Source organism: Gadus morhua, chromosome 15, assembly GCF_902167405.1.
Source record: "Gadus morhua chromosome 15, gadMor3.0, whole genome shotgun sequence".
Taxonomy (NCBI): domain Eukaryota; kingdom Metazoa; phylum Chordata; class Actinopteri; order Gadiformes; family Gadidae; genus Gadus; species Gadus morhua.
In genome coordinates, this window is record NC_044062.1 from 15109902 (window position 1) to 15131737 (window position 21836).

Here is a 21836-nt window from a genome sequence, read left to right on the forward strand (position 1 = left end):
TACCTGTCAGCTCTTGGCTACCTATTAGCTCTGCGCTACCCGTTAGCTCTGTGCTACAAAAATCTATAAATGTTTTTCTGAGATTTTTGTGCCTTTATGGACAAATGAAGACGAACAGCACAGAGGCTGGAAGAGAGAGGGTACGACGTGAATCAATTATATATATATATTATGCTGATATTACTTGTATTACTTTGTTCTATTTTTAAAAAAAACAACAACGATAAATCATTAAGTCAACCCTTGCCTTGTCACAGTCTTTTCGTTGTCCAGTATTACCCTCCTGTTTGTACTGGGTTATTTGATAAATACAACACTTTGTTGGTGCAGTTGTTATAATGGTGGCGTCCTTCCTCCTCCTGCAGGAGGTGTGCAAGCTGCTGATCCACATGCGCCACCCGGAGGTGTACCAGCAGCTGGGAGTGGTCCCCCCCCGGGGGTTCCTCCTCCACGGACCCCCTGGTTGTGGCAAGACCCTGCTGGCCCAGGCTGTAGCCGGGGTTAGTACACTCCCAGCAACACTCGGCCCCAACAATAAATGATGAACTATTCACTTGTTTCAGGCATTTATAAAGTTATCATGATTATTTATCATAAAGGTGCTATTTTATTAATGTCAGATTAGGGATTCAGGCACAACCTTTTTGGAATTGTTTTTAAATTATGTATGTTATCGTTTATGTTTTAATTTAAGTCAATTTAGGCTGGTTAATATGCCAATTATTTGTCCCTCTTGTGAATGAATGAACTTAACATTTATATAGCGCTTTTCAAGTCAACCAAAGTGCTTTACAGTGAAGGGAGGGACCTCACTAACCATCCCTCTTATCTAATGTGTCATGGTGGTGCTCTGGTCTCATGTGTCGTGATGCCATGGGGTGGTGGTGGTGGTGCAGGAGATGGAGCTGCCCATGCTGAAGGTGTCTGCTCCAGAGCTGGTGTCAGGGGTCTCCGGGGAGTCTGAGCAGAAGCTGCGGGAGCTGTTTGAGCAGGCCGTGGTGGGTCCCCTGAACTCTACTTTATCACCATCTCCCTTGTTGAGGGTTATGGTTTCAGTGGTCTCCAAAGGAACACATTTTAACCCCCCCCCCCCCCCCGTACAATTAGCCCTAGACGAATGGAGAGGCAGAATTGTTGCATTAAAGGGGACCTATTATGCTTTTTCGACTTTTATGACCTATAAACGTTTTTATAATGATTGATAGTCATGTTTAACCATACTAAAGGGTCTAATAATGACGTACATGCATTTCGACGTATTCCCTGCTGACAGTCTGGGGTGGCTGCGCAGAGCGCTAAACACTCGGGACAACGTTTGCGATTCACTTGTTTACATTTCCGGGAAAACATCTACGTAGAGGCACTCCTGCCACGCCCCCATATGCCTGGTCAAATCTACCCGCGCACGCGCTTCAAGGAAGGTAACCAATCACAACGGCGTTGGGTTGGCAGGAGGGGGCGGAGAAGGACGAAACCGAGCGTTGACAGAGAATGCTGAAAGCGCCCAGATGAGAGGAAGAGTTTCCCGAAAATCTACATTGTTTTTTGTGTATGGTTAAACATGGCTATCAATCATTATAACAACGTTTATAGGTCATAAAAGTCGAAAAGCATAATAGGTCCCCTTTAAACAAAATAGAAACAAAGTAAAGACTCTTTAACCCAAATGTTCCCTAAAGAAAAGAAAACTCGATTTTAATGTGTAAAAGCAATGCACGGCTCACACACACACCCATGAGAAATGAAATGTCTCTGTATTGTAAATCCCAACGGTATATTTAGAGAATGCTTGGCTGCTTTGTAGCCACTCTACTGTCTCAGATTCTGCGTATTTGGCTATTATCCGCGTAGCAGCCAATGTCATTTGCATAAAGTGACTTGCCATCAAGCATGTTAGTCTCTCAACCCTTCTTAACACTATGATAATTATAGTTATCATTCAAATGGCCCAAGGAGAAATGCTAATCCCAGGTGTCTCATTATCTTAACACCTGCCTCACCTGTTTGCCTCACCTGTTTGTCTCCCCTGTCATCATCGTCATCATCCTCTGCCTCCCCCCCCCCCCCGGCAGACGAGCGCCCCGTGCATCCTCTTCATAGATGAGATCGACGCCATCACCCCAAAGAGAGAGGTGGCCTCCAAGGACATGGAGAGGAGGATTGTGGCCCAGCTCCTTACCTGCATGGATGGTAGGGACACACGGGGAGCACACGCCGCACAGACGCAAACGCACAGACACAGAGGCACGCACACAGAGACGTATGAACACATAGAGAGACATATGAACACACACACACAGACACATGAACAAGCACACAGAGACGCAAATACATATGAACGCACGCACGCACGCACGCACGCACGCACGCACGCACGCACGCACGCACGCACGCACGCACGCACGCACGCACGCACGCACGCACGCACGCACGCACGCACGCACGCACGCACGCACGCACGCACGCACGCACGCACACACACACACACACACACACACACACACACACACACACACACACACACACACACACACACACACACACACACACACACACACACAGGGGAACACAGAAACATGACCACACACACTAAAAAATAAACACATGTTCATTCACACTTCATTTTGTAATGGGGCATTCTAAGTGATGAGCTGAATTGGTTAAAGCGTTAGAGATGTGCCTATTTCCTGGTATACCTTGCACAGCAGCCATTTTAAACAAGTATTAAGATGCACTTCATACCAGACCCCATCCAATACTGGATACTTTGAACTTTTTCTTATTCTACACAAATGAACATAACTAACAGATCAATGCTGGCCAGGTGTTTGAATTGTACTGAACCCTCCGTCTCCAGACCTGAACTCTCTGGAGGTGACGGTCCAGGTGCTGGTGATCGGGGCCACCAACCGACCGGACTCCCTGGACCCGGCACTCAGACGGGCCGGCCGCTTCGACCGGGAGATCTGCCTGGGCATCCCCGACGAGGCCGCCCGCCTGAGGTAGGGCTCTGGGGCTTTAAACACGGCTTCAAAACGACTTTTATGTGCAGTTTACTCATTCTCCATCATACATGTTGGAAATGAGCAGTTCAGAAGTGAATGCCTAGGCTGGGTTCCAATCAGTTTAAAAACACTGTGTCCTACACATACTGGTCACAACCTATTGACATGTTGCCCTGCAACATTCACTCATACAGATTATCACGCTGCCTAAAACACAGACACTATCGTTGCTCGGAATGCTTACAGCATGCCTCAGTCTCTAAGTCTCTTAGCATGCACAGTGTCTTTTAAACACTGAACAGAAACAAATATCGCCCAACACTGGCTGGGTAGAATTCAACCTAGAGCCTTACTTGTGTTGAGCAAAACAAATGAAGCTATGGAAGCTGCTAACCATTTGTTTGTCACACGCCTGCACTGCATGACACGATTTTTGTTTAACTCTGAGCTGAAAGATCTTATCACACACCTTGTCCTCAAGTAACCTTAAGTTTGACCAAACTGACCAAACCGGCCAAATCCTTTCATCCACACACCATCAAACATTATTATCTGACCGTTGTATGTGTACCGGATTTGGCCTTCTTGGTGAGACCAGAGCATTCCAATGAGCCATCCATTAGCGAGGACATTAAAGTCATTGAAATGTTCTCCGGGGACTCCAGGATCCTGAAGACTCTGTGCAGGAAGCTGAAGCTCCCAGAAGACTTCGACTACAAGCTCCTGGCCAGGCTGACGCCGGGCTACGTGGGCGCCGACCTCATGGCTCTCTGCCGCGAGGCCGCCATGAGCGCCGTGAACCGGGTTCTCCTGGACCTGCATGACCAAGCAACCAGGGACGCCACAACGGACCCAGAACCAGGACCAGGACCAGCGCTCGGGCCAGAACCGGGCCCTTCCCAGACAGAGGCGCCTCCCTTGGAGGTAAAGATGGAAGAACCCCCTCCTGTCGTTGAGGCGGAGGGTGACCCTGAGCCCATGGTCGAGGACCCCCCCACTGTTGACCCAGCAGAGGCTGAGCCGTCGGACCAATCAGAATGCCCGGAGGAGTCCATACAGCTTGACGTCGTCATTCCAGCCTCAGAACCCGTCGAGGTTGTTAAGGTCAGTCGGAGGAGGATGGTCTACTTGGTTAGCACAAGGGGATGACGCTACACTTTACCTTCGCGATAAGCAAAGCGATATAACGCAACCGCCAATATAACGCGTGCTTGCATTAACCTCAAATTTGCAGGGTATATTTTTTAACGTTTTCCCATTTAGATAACCATCAGTTTAACTATAAACACACAACATCATAAATTATGGTGCTGTCTTCGAACAATTAACGATAAGAAAACGACTAGTACTAAACTTCTACGAGTAGAACGTAGAACTTAAACTTAAAAAGTTGTTAAAAAACGACTTTAATCAGCCTTTAAAAAATTCCAGCTAATGTACCTGGCTGTGAAGCGCACCCAGATGCCCCTTCTGAATGTGTTTCCCTCTCTGTACAACAGGGGGAGCTGTGGCGCCTGCAGCAGCTGCTGAGGAGTGCTGAGCCTCTGTCTCCAGACCAGCTGGCCGGCCTCTCCATCCTCCTGTCGGACTTCCAGGTGTCCCTGGCCAGCGTGCAGCCCTCGTCCAAGCGGGAGGGCTTCGCCACCGTGCCTGACGTCACCTGGGAGGACGTGGGGGCGCTGCTGGACATCCGGGAGGAGCTGACCATGGCCATACTGGTAGGAGACCAGTACAGTGGTTAGCTTTAGGTTGCTGAACGAGTCCTCGGCTCTTGGGGAACATAGGGAGGTGTTTCAGTGTCCCGCAGGCACCCGATGGGCCATCAGCAAACTCTGGAACCAATCAGTTAGGTTTTTCCACTGCATATGGTTATTATGGGATATGTGGTTCCGCATCGCCGGTGCTTTTGTGTTGACAGGTGAAAGGCTATTAGCTATTAGCCTCCAATGTCCGCAGGCTACCTGTATTTAACTCAATTGTAATTGTCTACGTCAAAGATAAGTAACTAATGATTACTATTGAAGGCTGTAGAGCAGAACTGAAACTAATTGTGTGTGTGTGTGTGTGTGTATGTGTGTGTGTGTGTGTGTGTGTGTGTGTGTGTGTGTGTGTGTGTGTGTGTGTGTGTGTGTGTGTGTGTGTGTGTGTGTGTGTGTGTGTGTGTGTGTGTGTGTGTGTGATCAAGGCTCCGGTGCGATCTCCAGAACAGTTCAGGGCCCTTGGACTGAGTGCCCCAGCTGGGGTCCTTCTGGCCGGGCCCCCGGGCTGTGGTAAAACCCTACTGGCTAAGGTCAGTCCCTCATGTTTCTCATGCCTCTTTACGCCATGGAGATTTATAAACGTCTCTAGTGTTTTATACAACACAATGACCCTGCTGTTAGTTCACACTATGAAAATGTATACACATTTTAAACTTTATTTAAGATTTAAAATTCAACAACTATATTTTCAAATACACATACAGTACAGTGAAATTATGGTGGAATGCTTTTTGTATTTTTTAAGGGAGTATATATTTTTATTTTTGTTTTGCAACCGACAATTTCACTTAAGTCTTGTCTCATTTTATTGTTCAATGTGTTCATCTGTGAATTACTTTTACTGGTTATGTGTAACTCATTTATTTGTTGTGTTGTGTTGGTTTGTTGATAAGCACTTTGCGCTGTTGTCCGGGAATGAGTTGTATAAATAACGTTCGATTGAATGGATTAATGATTCACTCTGCCGGTGAAGTACACCTTAACTAAGAGTTGTATTGTGGTGCTGGTATGGCATCTGGTCAGGTGTGTCAGTCTCATTCTACTGGTATTTGGTATAACTCACTGTGTGTGTGTGTGTGTGTGTGTGTGTGTGTGTGTGTGTGTGTGTGTGTGTGTGTGTGTGTGTGTGTGTGTGTGTGTGTGTGTGTGTGTGTGTGTGTGTGTGTGTGTCCGTCACATGGCAGGCGGTGGCCAATGAATCAGGACTGAACTTTATCTCCGTCAAAGGGCCAGAGTTGCTCAACATGGTGAGTGCTGACCTCCTCTCTCACATTAAAATACAATTGCTGCGAGTCAGGATCCTCGTTTCTTGAGTCACTCTTATTTTGGTGCTATCCATCTATCTGTGTTCATTCAACCCATGTTCAGCATTGTTTTATTAAAAGTCCTCTTTTCAGTCTCATGTGCCCACACCACAGCCCGATCGTTACAGCTCCAGGACCCCTTCATTAACACCCTCTAACAAAAAGGGTTTCCTTTCAATCTAATATAATTTTATAATTTCGCATTTTTGTCAATATTGTAGTGACCTAGGAACTATTCATGCAACACTATTATCGATAGTGTAGTGGCCTGGGAAGTAATTATTTGAATATGATTATTGAGCATCATTATGAGTTAGCTGAGGTGTGCTTCTATTTCTGGTCCTAACTTCGTGGTCTTAGGTTTATTGATCAACAAAAATCCACAATTATTATCGGGATCGCTGCAGAACAGAACAATAAAACAACAGTTTAGTAAATACAACCAGAGTCCATACAACCTAAGGACGAAGCAACGTGACTGCTGCGGTTTATATACTAAGAGCCGTCCGGTTGGTCGCGGCCTCAGCGTTCATTTGACTATCCTATGAAGCGGCTGCATTTATTCACCACAAAGCAGAGGAAATGTACACGGCCATGCAAGTCTGTCCCACCGTTTCTGCCTGGCATCACTCCATGGGGACATGCATCGTTAAACTTTACACTTTCAGCGGTGTGTGTGTGTGTGTGTGTGTGTGTGTGTGTGTGTGTGTGTGTGTGTGTGTGTGTGTGTGTGTGTGTGTGTGTGTGTGTGTGTGTGTGTGTGTGTGTAAACCTCTCAATTGCAGCTTCCTCTTATAAGTTCACCCCACAGGACTTGAAGGCCAATAGGACCACAGAACTGAATCACTGCTGTTAAGGGGTGTGTCATTGTAACGTGACCCACTGGCTTGTCCATTATTCACAGTAGCTTAACAGCCATCGGTATACCATTAAGAAATGCTGTGCTAATGTTTAGCCACTGGCTATCCGCAAGGCCGTTTCAGCGATGCTCACAAAGGTCGAATTGACGCCGTTATTCGTTGAAAGGCACCGTCTTTGATGCTACTAATGTGCACTACTACTAATATACCAAAATACAAATTCTTATAGTACTTATCTTGTGTTAGGTGCCTTGTGTTGCTTGGGGTATTTGTGGGCGTGGGTTCTGTTTTTGATCCGTCTTTCCCACTGGTACCTCCCCTCGTTGGTTTCTATTGAGTCCTATAGCTATTCTGTAATCTGAAACTGGGCCATACAGGACTTTTGTTTGTAGTTGCTCTTTATTACATTGTGTGTTTTGGTTTGTTCTCCACCTGTGTTGAACTTGGTATGAAGCATCTGGCCAATGCCTCAAGGCAGACTCTGTGGCTGCATGTGTAGAATGTGTACCTTCTGAGGGGGGAGGGGGGCTGGTGTCTCGTGTCAATCGCTGGTCTCCCATGTTTCCCCTGACCTCAAGGGCTGATAGTATAGTGTGACGGCGTTCAGCCTCTTCAACGAAAAGCATTTGATCAAACCTGTATCAAGCCCTCACCACATCGCCTCACCACAGACCAGCGTGTGGGTATCTGGCCCCATGCTGTGGTTTGAAGCGTCATATGGTCGCGGTTGATGTACCGCTGCCTTTGTTGTTCCATTGCTTTGGATCTAGAGTATTTTATTTGTTTTATTGCCCATGTTTGACACAGACTTTGAAACATTTATTTTAAGAGGGGCTATATAAATACTTTATATTTTGTTATTTTATGATATTAGATATTATATCATTTATAGAATTTTTTTCTGCATTAGTAGCTTGAAACATCAATATAATACTCACCATCAGATTGAAAGAATATTTTTTGCATCACGTTGTCTGTGGGTTAAACCTAAGACAGTTGATGATCTTTTGAACCCTTTCCCTATTCCAGCTATTCGTTACTATAGTATTGGTATGGTTTAGAACATTTGAACAGTATGGTCTAATATAATTTCTCTCCTACCCTCCGTCTTCGGCACCAGTACGTGGGAGAGAGCGAGCGGGCCGTTCGCCAGGTGTTCCAGCGTGGATGCAACTCGGCTCCCTGCGTCATCTTCTTTGACGAGATCGATGCGCTTTGCCCTCGCCGCTCCGGCCACGAGGTCGGTTCACTCAACAAGTCTCAACTAATGGTCCCACACTGATATGCTATAATGTTTAAAGTTTTTTGTCACACGATTTTGTCTCATGAAATTGTAGCTTTGCACTATCGATTTTGTATATCCTCAAGGCTACCCTTCATGTATATATGTAATTAGCATTTAGCACATGCTAACCTTCTAGCACGTGCTAACCTAAGGTGTCGAAAAGGTTGTGTTGCTCACTGGGCTAATGTCTGTCTAGTCAGGTGCCAGTGTGCGGGTGGTGAACCAGCTGCTTACGGAGATGGATGGACTGGAGACACGCAAGCAGGTCTTCATCATGGCCGCGACCAACAGGCCAGGTAGGCAAAAAGAAAAAACAGGCCTTTTCTCAACCTTTATCAGCTCTGTCATCTTTGGCGGAACAAGTTTGGTCCCAATTCACAAGTTCCCTTTCCGCAATGAACGGTTAAAATTCCTGTAAGTGTTTATCGACACTTTATATACACATTATACCAAGGATACATCATTTGATTACTTGTGTGAACTTGGACGCACAGATATCCCAGCATTTATTCAGAAGTAATATAAGTCCATCATTTTTTATTATAAATAGACATAACATTTTTGTGTCTATTATTAGTAATCAGCTGAGGTTCAATTGTTGGAGGACTGCAGGCGTCTAGTATGACTAGCAAGTATGTTCTCGACAAGAACACAATTCTGTACTTATCAGAAGCCTTGGAAGTATCCCTGGGCTTGGCAGTAAACGAACTACCTGGCAGTAAACTAATTGCCTCAATAATTATTGAGTCAGAACAGATATACATTTTATGGTTTGTTTTAATCAATGTTTTGTTTTCATTTTCCCTCCTAGACATCATCGATCCTGCTGTGCTGCGACCCGGACGTTTAGACAAAACGCTGTACGTCGGCTTACCTCCGCCTGCAGACCGCCACGCTATCCTGCTCACCATCACCAAGGTAACCACTACTCTTCTTTACGGGGTACCAAGCAATCATATCCAATAACAAAACCAGCCTTGTCCCACTGTGGCGAACCCTGGACCTCCTCAAGTTAGTTTCAACCAAGATAAGAGTTTGTTGATCCCTGACGGGAAATGTGTGATCCCAGACGTATATACGGGAGCGGGCAACGCTCCCCGCAGGTCCTAACGTTCCCTCTCATCGCAGGGAGGAACCCGCCCAACCCTGGAGAAGGACGTGAACCTAGAAGAGATCGCTCACGACATCCGCTGTGACTGTTTCACGTGAGTCTCTGTTCTCACCACGGCTCCATGAATAGAGATCTGGATCCTTTGTGTGCTCTGCGCAAGCCTTCAGGGCCTCCGCTAGCCTACATCCTATAATGTGGTCCTTTGAGGTTTGTGTTGGCCCTGCTGAGCGCCACTTTAGAAGCAATCCCTTTTCATCTCTGACGTTCAATGACATTAGTAGTCTTTTTAGCGGACTACCCTTTCATCCAAAGCGATAATCAGAGAAGGCTATCCAAACCGGAGTAACTGCAATACAGAGCAAGTGCCCCCCGACCTAGTGCCTGAAGGAACGACAGAATTCTGAGTAGCTGTAGAAGTAAGAGCTCGAAGTTTAGCATATAATTATTCATTATCTTCGATATAAAATTTCACTGATGCACTTTCTAAATGCCACAGAAGGTATTCTGCTGTGAGCTATGATGTCATATCCAGTTTTACAATGGCTCACTATACCTAACAGACCTAGGAGGCTATTAACCCTTGTACCCTTGTTAGAATGCTAAGCATCCTCTGTTCCTTGTTGTATCTTAATGATTTTTGTGCGTTAAAGATGAGTGTGTCGTAACGTGTTTTCTCTGTGTTGTGTTCTGTGTATGTGTTAACATGTGTGTGTGTGTTGTTTGTTGTTGTTGGTTAACGTGGTGTTGTTGTTTTCCCAGCGGGGCTGATCTGTCAGCATTGGTGCGCGAGGCATCCGTCAACGCACTCAGGGCTTATCTGACGTCCCGCCCCTCTTCAACATCCTCTGGTAATAACACTTCCTGTTTAAACCACAGGGGTAACAACCCGGATAGCCCGCGGTTGAGTCAACTGTTCAACTGTTGTCACAACTTTGTGACACTTTATGTCAGTTTAAACTGACATATCCATATTGTGTAAATGGACACAAATTATGGTTGACGATATATTAATTAGGTGTTATCTGACTATTAACTGAATTATGTTATTCAACTTTTGAAGATGATGGCAACTAACAATCTTTGGACATGTTTCAGTTGAATATCATGTCACATCTCATTTGTCTTTGACATCTAATATTACCCATGATGCATCTCTCAGATCACACTTTCTCCAGCGGTCCTGTGGCTGACATCAAGGTCACCAGTCAGAACTTTGAAGACGCTTTCAAGAAAGTCCGGCCTTCTGTCTCTAAAAAGGTGAGTCTCATCCTCATAAAGACCCTTCATCCAAAATATATTCTTGTTTTTATCAATGAAAACCTCTTGGGATAATGTTCCTGGTAATGCTCAAGTAATTTAATTTGTTTTGCTTATTTGCGAAGCTTTATTTTTTCACCTTGATCACAATTTTAATTTCAAAGGTCTCACATGCCCGCATCATAATATTCAACAGCTCCTAACCCTATGCCCTCAAGAGCAGGTAAAAGTCCCCTAAATATAAAGGAAGAAACCGTGAGAAGGAATACAGAAGGGGGACCTCTCCTTCCCGACAGTTAGGAGGGCAATCGCTGCCAAGGTTCAGACGTATAACGGTGAACAAGGAAAACAAAGGTTTAGTGATGATGGTGTATAACCATCTTAATAGCCAATATAAGTATGGCACCACAGTATAAACGTGCACATTGCTCCTTGAACAGTGTCATCTTTTTTTATGTTGCTGTAAAATATTTGAACAGCGACCTTAGTTCTTTGCACGTGCAATTCTGACCCTCGTCGCTCAATTAACTTGAGTGGGCTCTTCAAGAGTTCTGTGCATTCTTTAAGTACATTTTGACCGGCTAAATAGGCTGTCTGGTTACCAGCCGTAGAGGTATTTACTCCTGTCTGCTCCTTAATGACATGCTGTGCCAAATTGAATGCAAGACACTTTGGATAGATGCATCTGCTTAATGAACTCAATATGATAATAATAATTATTATTATTCATTCATATGCCCGTCATTCAAGGAATTCGCAATAACTCTGCAAAAATACAGATTCCAAATGAAAAGCCTTTAACATATACATTGAGGAGAATGCCAGTCTTGGGAACTGTGTACATCGCCAAATGTATGGAATAAGTTAGTTCCCGGTGCATTGTATCCTGTACGGGCCCCTGCAGTGCAGAACCCAGGAAGAGGGAATGCTAGGTCACATGTCTGCAGTATGCTAATAGTGTATTTGTCTGCGTGTCCTGGGGCTGCTCGGCTCTCGCAGGGCGTGGTACCACTGGAAGTAATCAGACGCCCCAGGGCACAGCTTCTGGCTGCAGAGAGGATGGTTTCCACAACCAGTACACCTTCAATGAGTTCAGTGACCATGGAAACCAGTTTAACCTGTCTCAGTTTAGTAGACATGAACAACAGCAGATATATTTTGGCAAGTCTACTTCCTCCCAAAACACAGCATGGCTCGAACCATAAACATGTTTTAAGAGCTCTTTATTGACGCTATACTTGCGTCTATAAACCAGCCTCATCTACTGGGGAAACATCAACAGTTTGGGTTGTGATAGGGCCAGGGCTGCTAAAGGAATGCTTTGAACAGACACCATATGTAAATATGTTAATCTCTGACTCAAACTTTCCACGGTCAGGTTGTGTCAAACAAACAAGGCCATGTGACGTAGAAGCAATGGTATACATGTTTTAAATATTTGGCATTAGTGGAAACCAACAGACAGGGATCACACGGGGAACCTGAGCAGGCTGTAAAACGTGTAGGGCAGTGAGCTGGTTTTGGTTGAGACTTGAATAATCCAGAGCTGTACTTTTTTTGTGATTAACGTTGACTATTTAATGTGAAATTATATTGCTACTTTACTGGGGAACAAGCCAAAAATATTGTTAGTATTTGTACTTCAACCAACCTATGCAAATTTCCTCTTTCCATCTTCTTAGGACCAAATGATGTACGAACTGCTCAAGGAGTCTCTGACACGTTGAAATGTGATTGGATTACAACATTGACAACAGTCTGTGTTAAAGCTGTGTTATCATTGTATGTAAACATTTTTTTTGCCCTATTGTAGAACATGCCCACGCTGGATTCTGATTAAAGAGACCCAGCGTACTCCTCCTCTCTTTGTTGTCTTGTTTCTTACATTTATGTTATATTATTTATTTATTCTTATATATAAGTAAATATATATTTACACGTATTCTACGCCACAGGAGAAGGAATCCTCGTCGCCAACGTGACAGGCGAATCAAAATATGACATTGGGGTAGCTTTTCCCAGGATTAAAGATCTAATGTAGGATTAAGATTTTCAAAGGGAAGCTGAAGTGGCCTGCTTTCGTCTCGACCAGTAAATCAATGTTACTGTCTAAATTACAAGCCTTTCTTGTTGCTTGGTTGTGTAATTCATTACATAGGCAGCATAACGGTAGAACACGTATAGTTAAATCCTAAAGAACCTCATTGGTGGATAGCAACATAGGCTTGAATAAGGGTTTCATTCCATGCCGACTACCTCCCACCGATCCATCCACAGCCTCTCTTTCTTCTGATGATCTCTGACAATGCGCACATAGAAAAATTAAGTAATAAAAAATGTATCACTACTAATTAGCTCACCTAGTCCATGCGTTGTAGAGCACTAATAAGCACTAGTTAGAAATGTTTGTATTCGTTATGTGTCAAGTTGTTAAGCCATGCTCTAGGCTAGACTACGACATAGTAGTCAATATAACCGTGGCAACATAATGCACGATCTTGCTCGAGGGGTAATTACTCAGGACACTTATGATTCAATGCAATTTGAAGTATGTTTGAAATGACATTACCCGAAAGAACTATGAGGTAGTGTTGGATGACATGTCATAGCTTCTTGTCACATACCGCCTACTGTAGACTTATAGTGCAAGACTAAATTACTAACTACAATGTATAACTCTTACAACGAATCTCATCACTTGATAACTCAAATGTGGTTGACTTTATTTTTTATGACTGCTAGATGCCATTAAACATCTTACTGCACCTTAAGTACACGTGTTTACCTTCTGATCATGCATTAAGACAGTATTTAGCAGTGCCATTGACATTCTGTTACATGGCAGTTCAACCCAAACCTGGAGAAAAATGACCCTTATGACATGGATCTTTAAAGCATAGGGAAAGTGTTTTAATATTAGCAGACATTCAGGTTAAATAAACAGATTTATCGGCCTGTTAGTAATAATGCATGATAAGAAAAACCACTTCTCAGATGTCATTAGGATGTAGACATGGTTCTCCTCAGTTCACAGTTCAGTGCTGAGAGGTAAGGGACATAGCCTTGTTCGTTGTACATATAGCTTTAAAAATCATTTCATTTAGCTTCAACGTGATCGCTACAGAGCTATTTGAAATGTATATTACCACACAACTCATTGGCCATGAATTGCTTCTCTAAAAGACATATAAAATAATTTGATTGCAATCAAAATGACGCTCGATTTAGCTAAGCGTGACAAAGGATAGCATACTTTTATTATATAAATAAAGGTTCAAAACATTGATAAGCAACTATTCTCCATCGCCCCCTTTACAGGGGAATAAGAAATCAGTGTGTGAACATTAGAATAGAGTCCGCTTTAGCACGGAAGTAAGTTAGTCGCTTGCACATATTTTGATTAAAGTACACTTGAGTACTTCAGGTAGACACGTTTTGCAGATGAAGTCAAATACTGACACTACTGGGGGCAGGTCAAGCGGTCTTCCATCAAGCATCTCCCCCACAGAGACGCCTAGAGTAAATCAAAAGGATAGGCCGAGATATCAGTAAATTGCTGTTTGATTCAAAATCAAGCCCAATAAATCACAGCGCCAAAGACAGTGACAAGTAATCAGTGTCTTTGTAGAATAATTACACACGCGTCTGATTCTGGGTAAGATAGGCAAAGGCATATTTACAGATATGTCGGCGACTCGGCGTATCCCTTTAAATTACATTTTTCAAAACTATTTCGGAACAATATATAAAAAAAAAAAACTTGAAAAGAAGGATAACGCAATTTATAAGAAGACGGGTTGAGTTAAGATGCAATCAGCAACTTAACGCTATAGACATGTAGTCTATAATTCTTGTTGCCACTGCATTTCAAAAACCATGTTTTTTTGGTCGGCATCAAACAAAAAGGTACATTAAGGGCCTTAATGTACCTTAATTTAAGGCAACACACAACGGCACAATATTTAAAATAGAACGTTTTTGAAATTTGCTAAATCATTGAACATTGATTTCAAACACGTGACATGGAATTAAGGACCTCCTCTGCATTTGTGACAACAGTCGGCAAACTCGGCATGGAGATATGCATTTGGTTTTTGCATTTGTGGGCGGATGTTGCAATGAAAGAATGCAAACCAAAGCGAAACAAACTTCCACGCACTATCCAAAAAGGGGGTGGGGCCAACATGATGGCAGACATGTTGGACTGAAATGTTTCAAAGTCTGAAGAGTTCATTATGGGTGTGAATGTGTGAGAAGACACAAGCACAACCATGTTTGGATCTTTCCAGGGTGGACACACACACACACACAAGCACACACACACACACACACACACACACACACACACACACACACACACACACACACACACACACACACACACACACACACACACACACACACACACACACACACACACACACAGACACACACACACACAAAACCAAAGACGGCATATCAATTTTTGTTAATCTGAAAAATGCTAGTAAGTTCATAGGCTTGGGCGGTGGAGCCGTCGTTCTAACAGAAGACGAGGGGAGGGAGCGAGGGGACGGTCACTCCTGCTTGACGTCGCCCTTTAACGTCCGCTTGATGCGGGAGTAGGGGCTGAGCGAGTCATCCATGATGAAGTCGTACAGCACCTTGACCCAGGAGGAGTAGTTGGGCAGGTCGTCGTAGTACTCCGCCGCAATCTTCTTCACCTACAGGGAGCAGCGCAACAATGCGGGTTTAGTCAGGGATGTCCGGCCGCTTTAATCAGCACTCAGTTATCTTAATAGTAGTCACCTATTAATTGTCGGTATTGAACGGTTACACTAGGGTGCCGACAGTCGGTGACTGAATGGCACAATATTTATATCTAGAATTGAGACATTGATAAGAAATAATACATCAACATGGATATTTGCACTTGGTCTTCAGCAGATTTAAAGAAGCCGCTATGAACTACGTTTCTTTAAAATTTAGTTAATTGTCTCCAAATCGCGCCATGCGAAGATAGTGCTACCCCTCTATCATTGAGCTCAGTGAGCACTCTCACGGTTCAAATACCGTTAAAGAATCCAGTTCTTACTGATTGACTAAAGACGCGCATCACTGCAAACAAGGCAGAATGACAAACAAAGCTACGAAAGCAAACGGATGGTAAACCATTGTTTACCTCTACCGTTCCCAAACATTTGAGCAGGAGGGTTTGAGTTGTACAAAGGTCAACCACTTGGGTTAAGGGTTGAGTTAGGTTTGTAAATAGAAATACATATTTTCTGTATATTCTTTGTTAAGTCAGGGATGTCCAGTCGCTTTATTCAGCACCAAGTTATTCTTTTTAGTTAAATTCTTAATTTGAAAAAGTATTTCCACTCCATCGTTTCCACGTGACACTGCTTTGGCCATGTACATTTTTCACATTTTTTTAAATCTACTACAGTCCTGTTTCTGACCCAATTTCCCCTCTGGGATTAGTAAAGTGATAATTAAATACAAATGGAGAGGTCCTTAATCACACAGCGCTGTAGGGTTAGCAATTCGGTACTCACCATGGGCAGCCTGCGACCAGGGACGCTGGGGAAGTCATGGTGCTCGTTGTGGTAGCCCACGTTGAAGGTGAGCAGGTTGAGCGAGCCGTAGTAGGAGTATGTTTCGTGGCCCTTCATGAACATGTAGTGCTCTGCGATGAAGTGTCCCGAGATGGGGTGCAGGCCCATCCCCAGCATGGAGCCCGCCAGCATGTAGACCACAGGCTTGGCCCCCAGGAGCCAGTAGAGGGCCACGTTAAAGGCCACCTGGATGGCCGTGTTGGCCAGCTCCAGGTGGCTGATGGGCTTAGGGTTGATGTAGAGCGGGCGGATGGCGTAGAAGAGGGGCTGCAGGATGATCCAGATCAACTTGCGGAAGCGTGTGCAGAAGAACCAGCCCTCGAACTCGGTGGGGATGTCCACGTCCACGCCGTCCCCGCCCAGGTAGCGGTGGTGGTCCAGGTGGTAGCGCTTGAAGGAGGCGGAGTAGGGTAGTCCGATGGGCAGGTTGGCGAACATGGCGAAGTAGCGGTTCCACATGGCCTTGTTGTTGCCGAACGCCGTGTTGTGGGAGATCTCATGGATGGCCAGAGTCATCGAGTGGTTGATGCAACTGCCAAAGGCATAAGTCCAAAACAGAACCCACTTCCAGTCCAAGTCTTTGACCAAGTAGAACGCCAAGAACTGAATGGCCACCATCATGCAAACGATCCACTTGAGCCTGTGGTCGGGTCCCATGAGACTCTTGATCTCTGGATATTTGGCTGTAGTGGATGAAAACAGAAACTAGAGTGAGCGCGAGTCAGGAATCGGGGCCGGGCCATACATCACAGTCATGACTCTGACATTATTTTGTGAAATTGTTGATAATGCTATGATGATGGCATATTGCATAAGTGAAATAAAAGCCTGACAACGGAAAATGGTCCGGCAGACCAATTCTATCTAACCCTAACCCTAGATTCCTAACTGTTCGACCGCAAAAGTTGAAAGACAGATTCTGCAAACAATTTGGTGAAAAGCCATTTGATAAATTGTATTGCCAATAGTTGTGTGAATCTAATCCAGCCATACTGAGCTAGACAAGCCAGTAGTTCATAGCTATTACAGCTACCGTAGACGCATGCCTCAACTGATAAAAACTGCATTACTGATAACACACAATCAACCCTTTACGTCTTTTCAACCTAGCGGCTAGTGTTTGTTTAGCAAACTGCACCCAAATTTTAATCAAGATACCGTCTCATAGACTGCATGGTAGGACCTCTAGATTACAGATAAAACCATTCCCCACGTTTAACACACCGCAACAGTACTTCTAAATGAAATCCAGGTAATGAGATGTCCATTAACAAGAACAACTATACAGTCCCCCTCTTCTAACTGATGCATGTAGGTAAATACCAATAGGCCTAGTAAACGTTATGTCAAAAATAGCCATTTAAAAAAAGGTGCTGCAGGCCATAATAAACAGCCATCATTTGAGTGTAATATGTTGGACATGCAGTAGACATCAGTCAGCTATTAGCAATTGAAACGTGCTGTTAGGAGATCTTTGCCTGCCTCCCTATGAGACAAATCAAATGGTAGACTGTGTTTAATTAGTCAGTAATTAAATCCAGTAGTTTACAATCGGGCCTTGAAAATCTCGGACAAAAAGCAAATAAGGTACGCTCATTGCCGCAGTAGTATACAGGATTTGAAAACTTTATTGATTTCCACTACGTAAAGCTTGTGTTTAAAATGGTCTTTATCCTCAGCCCTCTTTAAATACATCAAGAGACTGGAGAGCTGCAGCAGAACCACCTGACACCATCTGTGTAAAGGAGCTGGAAGTTGCTACCTGTATTCAATTTGCTGCAAACTTCAACAATTACTAAATCCTGGTTAATTCAGCAACAGATTTGTACTTGTGTCTAGTTGTCTGTAGCTAGGTTACTACTAAATGTGTTTCATTGCATCTCGCTGCAGTCGGTTCCTTTTAGCTCATTTAGTTTTAATCTCTTATCTACTTTTTACCTTGTTGTGCTTACATGATTAGTTTATAAAGGAGTTTTGCTTTTTAATTCAATAGAGGGGGATTATGGATTAGTGGCGATGTCTCGTGTGCTTATAGATAGTTTTTTACACCCATGATTTACATTGTTCGTTCTTGGGGTTATTTCCCTGTTTGATCATGGCTATCACTCTTTCAGGGCTAATAAGTAAACATTGGCTTGTAGTGCCGACTGCTATCGATGTGAATGATCAATTTATACAACAGATGGGGATAATTATAGGTCTATAATTGCAACCACTACGGATGCAATAAGAGCACTGTGTTTAGACAGGTTAATAGGCCGCTATTTCTGCCAAGTCCTGGGCTAGGAGGATGGAATCAGCCAGCAGACACATTTCAGTTAAGAAGTCAAGTGACTAAACAGCCCAGTATCAACACCTTTTCATTGACCCACGTTTCAGCTGCCCTGTTTTGGCACTGGAAAATGTTAACGAAATGAAATGAAGGTGAACGCAGTTTGACCCTCTGCAACACACGGAACATATCTCAATCCACCCGGCCGCACATAGTTCACCAGCCGTTGACCACAAAATGGTCACTCCAATGCTAAAAACACTCCCGGCATGCAGAATTGGTCTAGTCTTATCTCGAGCCAACATGTTATCGAAGCATGTTCCTCCAGTTTATCATGGAAGTCTGTCGTCAGTAATTGAGATTGTGTTATCTTGCTGCTGTCAAAAGCAAAAGAGAAAGAATTTACTTGACTTTTAATCATTTTGGGTTGGTTTCGGTACAGCGTGACCGAAATAAAACTACCTTTAACTTATGAATGCTACAACAACATGCTGTGCTATGTGACAGAGTTGGGTAACCAGAGACAGGCCCAAGCAATAGTAAGACATGCTATATCCTGTCTGTAGTAGGATTCATTGTTCACCGTATCTCTAAATGGGGAAGTTGTGGGGAACTCTAATCATGTGATATTTTACAGTTAAAGTAGTCTGAGCAGTCAGCCAAGGAGACCAATGTCTTTTTCCACTGTACGGTAGCAACGTGGCACATATCACATTATAAGTGCTCCTACTTTACACAAGGTTAACCTTGTTGTGCCATGATGGGAGGGAAAATCCAGGTTGATATGCAAGCACATACAGCCAATGCTCAGCTATCGTTCAGATAGATGTCATTGTCACCGTCCGTTATCTTTTCAGGAAGCAGATGGGGAACATGCTATCTCTTCATACACCATGTCCGGCTTCAGAATGCTGCCGAGTGGCTCAGACAAGAAGAATTATTTAGCCCATAACGGCTTTGCTCTCAATGGACTCCATTGTGAATCGCTGCTGCTGTGCTTACAGCACAATGGGATGCCTCTGTGTTCACAATTAGCTTAAGTGTCTGTTATGTTAACAAGGAAAATAGATATTAGTGGAACAAGGCAAGAACAGAAGCCCACTCTGACCTCGTTATTATGATTAAGACATAAGGCACAAGGATCACGTGGTGAGCATTGACAGCGTTTGTAAGGGTTTTTGTCGGAATGATAATTTACACTTCAAATACTTCACTTTTAGAGTGATTACCATTAATCAATACGGACAAAGGATTTTGGTCCGTATATAGCCTACTTAGTACCATGTATATGGAAATATATGAATAAGGTCCCATATGAATTAACAAAGTATGACCTAACCTTACGTAAGCTGACAAGTTGGAAGACATGAAGCAACGATAACATTATAAGTGAAGTATGGCTTGCATGTACAAAGGTTTAAAAACGAGACTAGAGTAGTTGGGCAACGCCATTCAATAACATTTGAATGTTTGCATGACTTAAAACCCACGGAATATGTGCAGCAACTTGCCGAGAAGAAAACCTCAAGGAGTGGCTCCATAACTGGCCAGGTTAACATTCGCCTAACAAATAAACAAGTGATAAAGTATCGTACCCATCCTCTTCAGACAACATGTGATGCAAACCAATACCTCATGTGGGGTTTTGAGGCGCTAACATAGTCTCAGTTTAGGGTTGAAGGGGCATATTTTGATGACGGAGTTAGAATTCCATCGATCCACCTACTATAACGGTTAGCGGCCGACACCTCACCGATCCACCGAAGAAGTGGTTTAACATCGGATACACTAAGAAAATAGCTCGCTGACAGTCTCCATTCGGTGTTTTTTAAAAGGACATATTCACATACGCACACCCTGATTCCAGACAGTCGTTTACTACCGAGTAATAACGAACGGGTCGTCGTTAGCGCTGATGCTAATGTATGTAGGATAAGAGAGAGGGTTATGGGTTAGGGTGGCGTTATCCCGGTCAACCGCAATACAATTTCCGGTCCCGTACGATCTAAGCTGTGTACGCCAGTTCCATTCCCAGGATCAAATACATATTGAAGATGAACGACAATAGAAAATACGTTTTGACGACCAAACTTACAAAGCAATATAAAAACAATGTTACGAAAACGAAAACACTCCATAGGAAGTTAATACCCCTTAACGCTAAACCATGTACTGAAAGTCCCGCCCTCTCTCTTGTCAATAACGCTCATTTGGAGCATCCCGTTCGATGCCGTCGTCAGATGAAAAAGCCTGGGAATGAGGTTGTAGCTCACCCAGAATCTCTTTCCTCCGGTCGGCGTGCGGCTGGTCCGTGTAGACCCATTCGTAATCCTCTCGGACGACTCGGTTACCCATCCTCCTTTTATTTGCGTCTCCTCGGACTCTGTATCAATGTCAACTTCACGAGAACAGAGTTTATTGTACACGGACTGGTCCACATGCAGTCCGTTAAAGGCTGGGGAAGTCAGGGGAACCGCTGGTCGATGGGAGACGACGCTCCTTCCCGACTTTTTATTCGCGAGTCTCTGATGACGAACGGCCAGGAGGTGTCTTCTACCGTCTACGGAGGCACGCCCAGTTTAATGACGACGCATATGTTTAATTTCAATATGCATTATATGACAAGACAATACACTAGGTGCAAATCAGTGTTTAGTGATAAGATAGATGTTTATCCTTAGGATTATTATTTCCCCTGGGGGGATTGTAGCGTTCAGTTATGTCATTGAGAAGAACAGAATTTATGTTTACAAACGGGGGGCGAATAATATGCATATATCCGAGTGGAATGCATGAAAGTGGGAGCAGATAATCAAAGTAATTTGTGGTCTTAAGAATTTTCTGATCTAGTAAAAACGCCTCGGCAAGGAATCACTCTGCGACGACTACACAAGATGTTGCCTACCGGTACATTGTCGCCTGTTTTGTAGGCCCGCTTTAGGACACAGTAACAGAAGGTGTGTGTGTGTGTGTGTGTGTGTGTGTGTGTGTGTGTGTGTGTGTGTGTGTGTGTGTGTGTGTGTGTGTGTGTGTGTGTGTGTGTGTGTGTGTGTGCGTGTGTGCGTGCGTGTGTGCGTGCGTGTGTGCGTGTGTGTCTGTGTGCTCAACAAAATAAAAGTGTGTTTTTAATTGGGGCCCCCTGGAGTTTTCTAAAGACACACGGGAAAACAATGGTTCCTGACGTCAGATCTGTATCCCCCACACACATATTGCAAACCATGCCCCTCAAAAGATAGGTATTTAAAGTTCCCACCGCAGCGCCGATGAGCTCTTTGAGTGCCATTAAAATGCAGCTGTCCATGTGTGTCCTTGGCTTCAACCCCATCTACTGGCTATCATCTGGAACAGCCAATGAATTCACGGACTCACCATCAGTCAGTCGACC

General features: G+C 44.0%; 2 protein-coding genes across 3 annotated transcripts in view; one reads left to right on the forward strand and one right to left on the reverse strand.

The window, feature by feature from the left end:
* Positions 1 to 12445, forward strand: part of si:ch211-195b21.5 (nuclear valosin-containing protein-like) — a 34294-nt gene extending 21849 nt beyond the window's left edge. For both annotated transcript variants that reach the window (XM_030379951.1, XM_030379950.1), the window contains 15 exons: positions 366 to 500; positions 897 to 998; positions 2073 to 2190; positions 2858 to 3002; positions 3671 to 4109; positions 4505 to 4723; positions 5191 to 5295; positions 5950 to 6012; positions 8050 to 8169; positions 8411 to 8510; positions 9026 to 9132; positions 9343 to 9419; positions 10085 to 10173; positions 10485 to 10582; positions 12265 to 12445. In XM_030379951.1, the coding sequence (XP_030235811.1) occupies positions 366 to 500; positions 897 to 998; positions 2073 to 2190; positions 2858 to 3002; positions 3671 to 4109; positions 4505 to 4723; positions 5191 to 5295; positions 5950 to 6012; positions 8050 to 8169; positions 8411 to 8510; positions 9026 to 9132; positions 9343 to 9419; positions 10085 to 10173; positions 10485 to 10582; positions 12265 to 12309 (1962 nt within the window). In that variant the 3' untranslated portion in view covers positions 12310 to 12445. The remainder of the gene's footprint in view (positions 1 to 365; positions 501 to 896; positions 999 to 2072; positions 2191 to 2857; positions 3003 to 3670; positions 4110 to 4504; positions 4724 to 5190; positions 5296 to 5949; positions 6013 to 8049; positions 8170 to 8410; positions 8511 to 9025; positions 9133 to 9342; positions 9420 to 10084; positions 10174 to 10484; positions 10583 to 12264) is intronic.
* Positions 12446 to 13284: 839 nt separating this feature from the next.
* On the reverse strand, positions 13285 to 20987 carry degs1 (delta(4)-desaturase, sphingolipid 1). Its single transcript, XM_030379953.1, has 3 exons — positions 20725 to 20987; positions 16120 to 16862; positions 13285 to 15285 (listed from the first exon to the last, which is right to left on the reverse strand). Exons 1-3 carry the CDS (start codon positions 20804 to 20806, stop codon positions 15139 to 15141), a joined length of 972 nt encoding a protein of 323 aa, XP_030235813.1. The 5' UTR covers positions 20807 to 20987; the 3' UTR covers positions 13285 to 15138.
* Between the last annotated feature and the right edge of the window lie 849 nt (positions 20988 to 21836).

Excerpts from the sequence above, each read along its gene's own strand:
- degs1 (XM_030379953.1), bottom strand. The coding sequence starts at position 20,806 with ATGGGTAACCGAGTCGTCCGAGAGGATTACGAATGGGTCTACACGGAC. Across the intron at positions 16,863-20,724 it reads CCGGAGGAAAGAGATTCTGG|CCAAATATCCAGAGATCAAG; the intron begins GTGAGCTACAAC and ends CATCCACTACAG. Across the intron at positions 15,286-16,119 it reads CTGGTCGCAGGCTGCCCATG|GTGAAGAAGATTGCGGCGGA; the intron begins GTGAGTACCGAA and ends TGCTCCCTGTAG.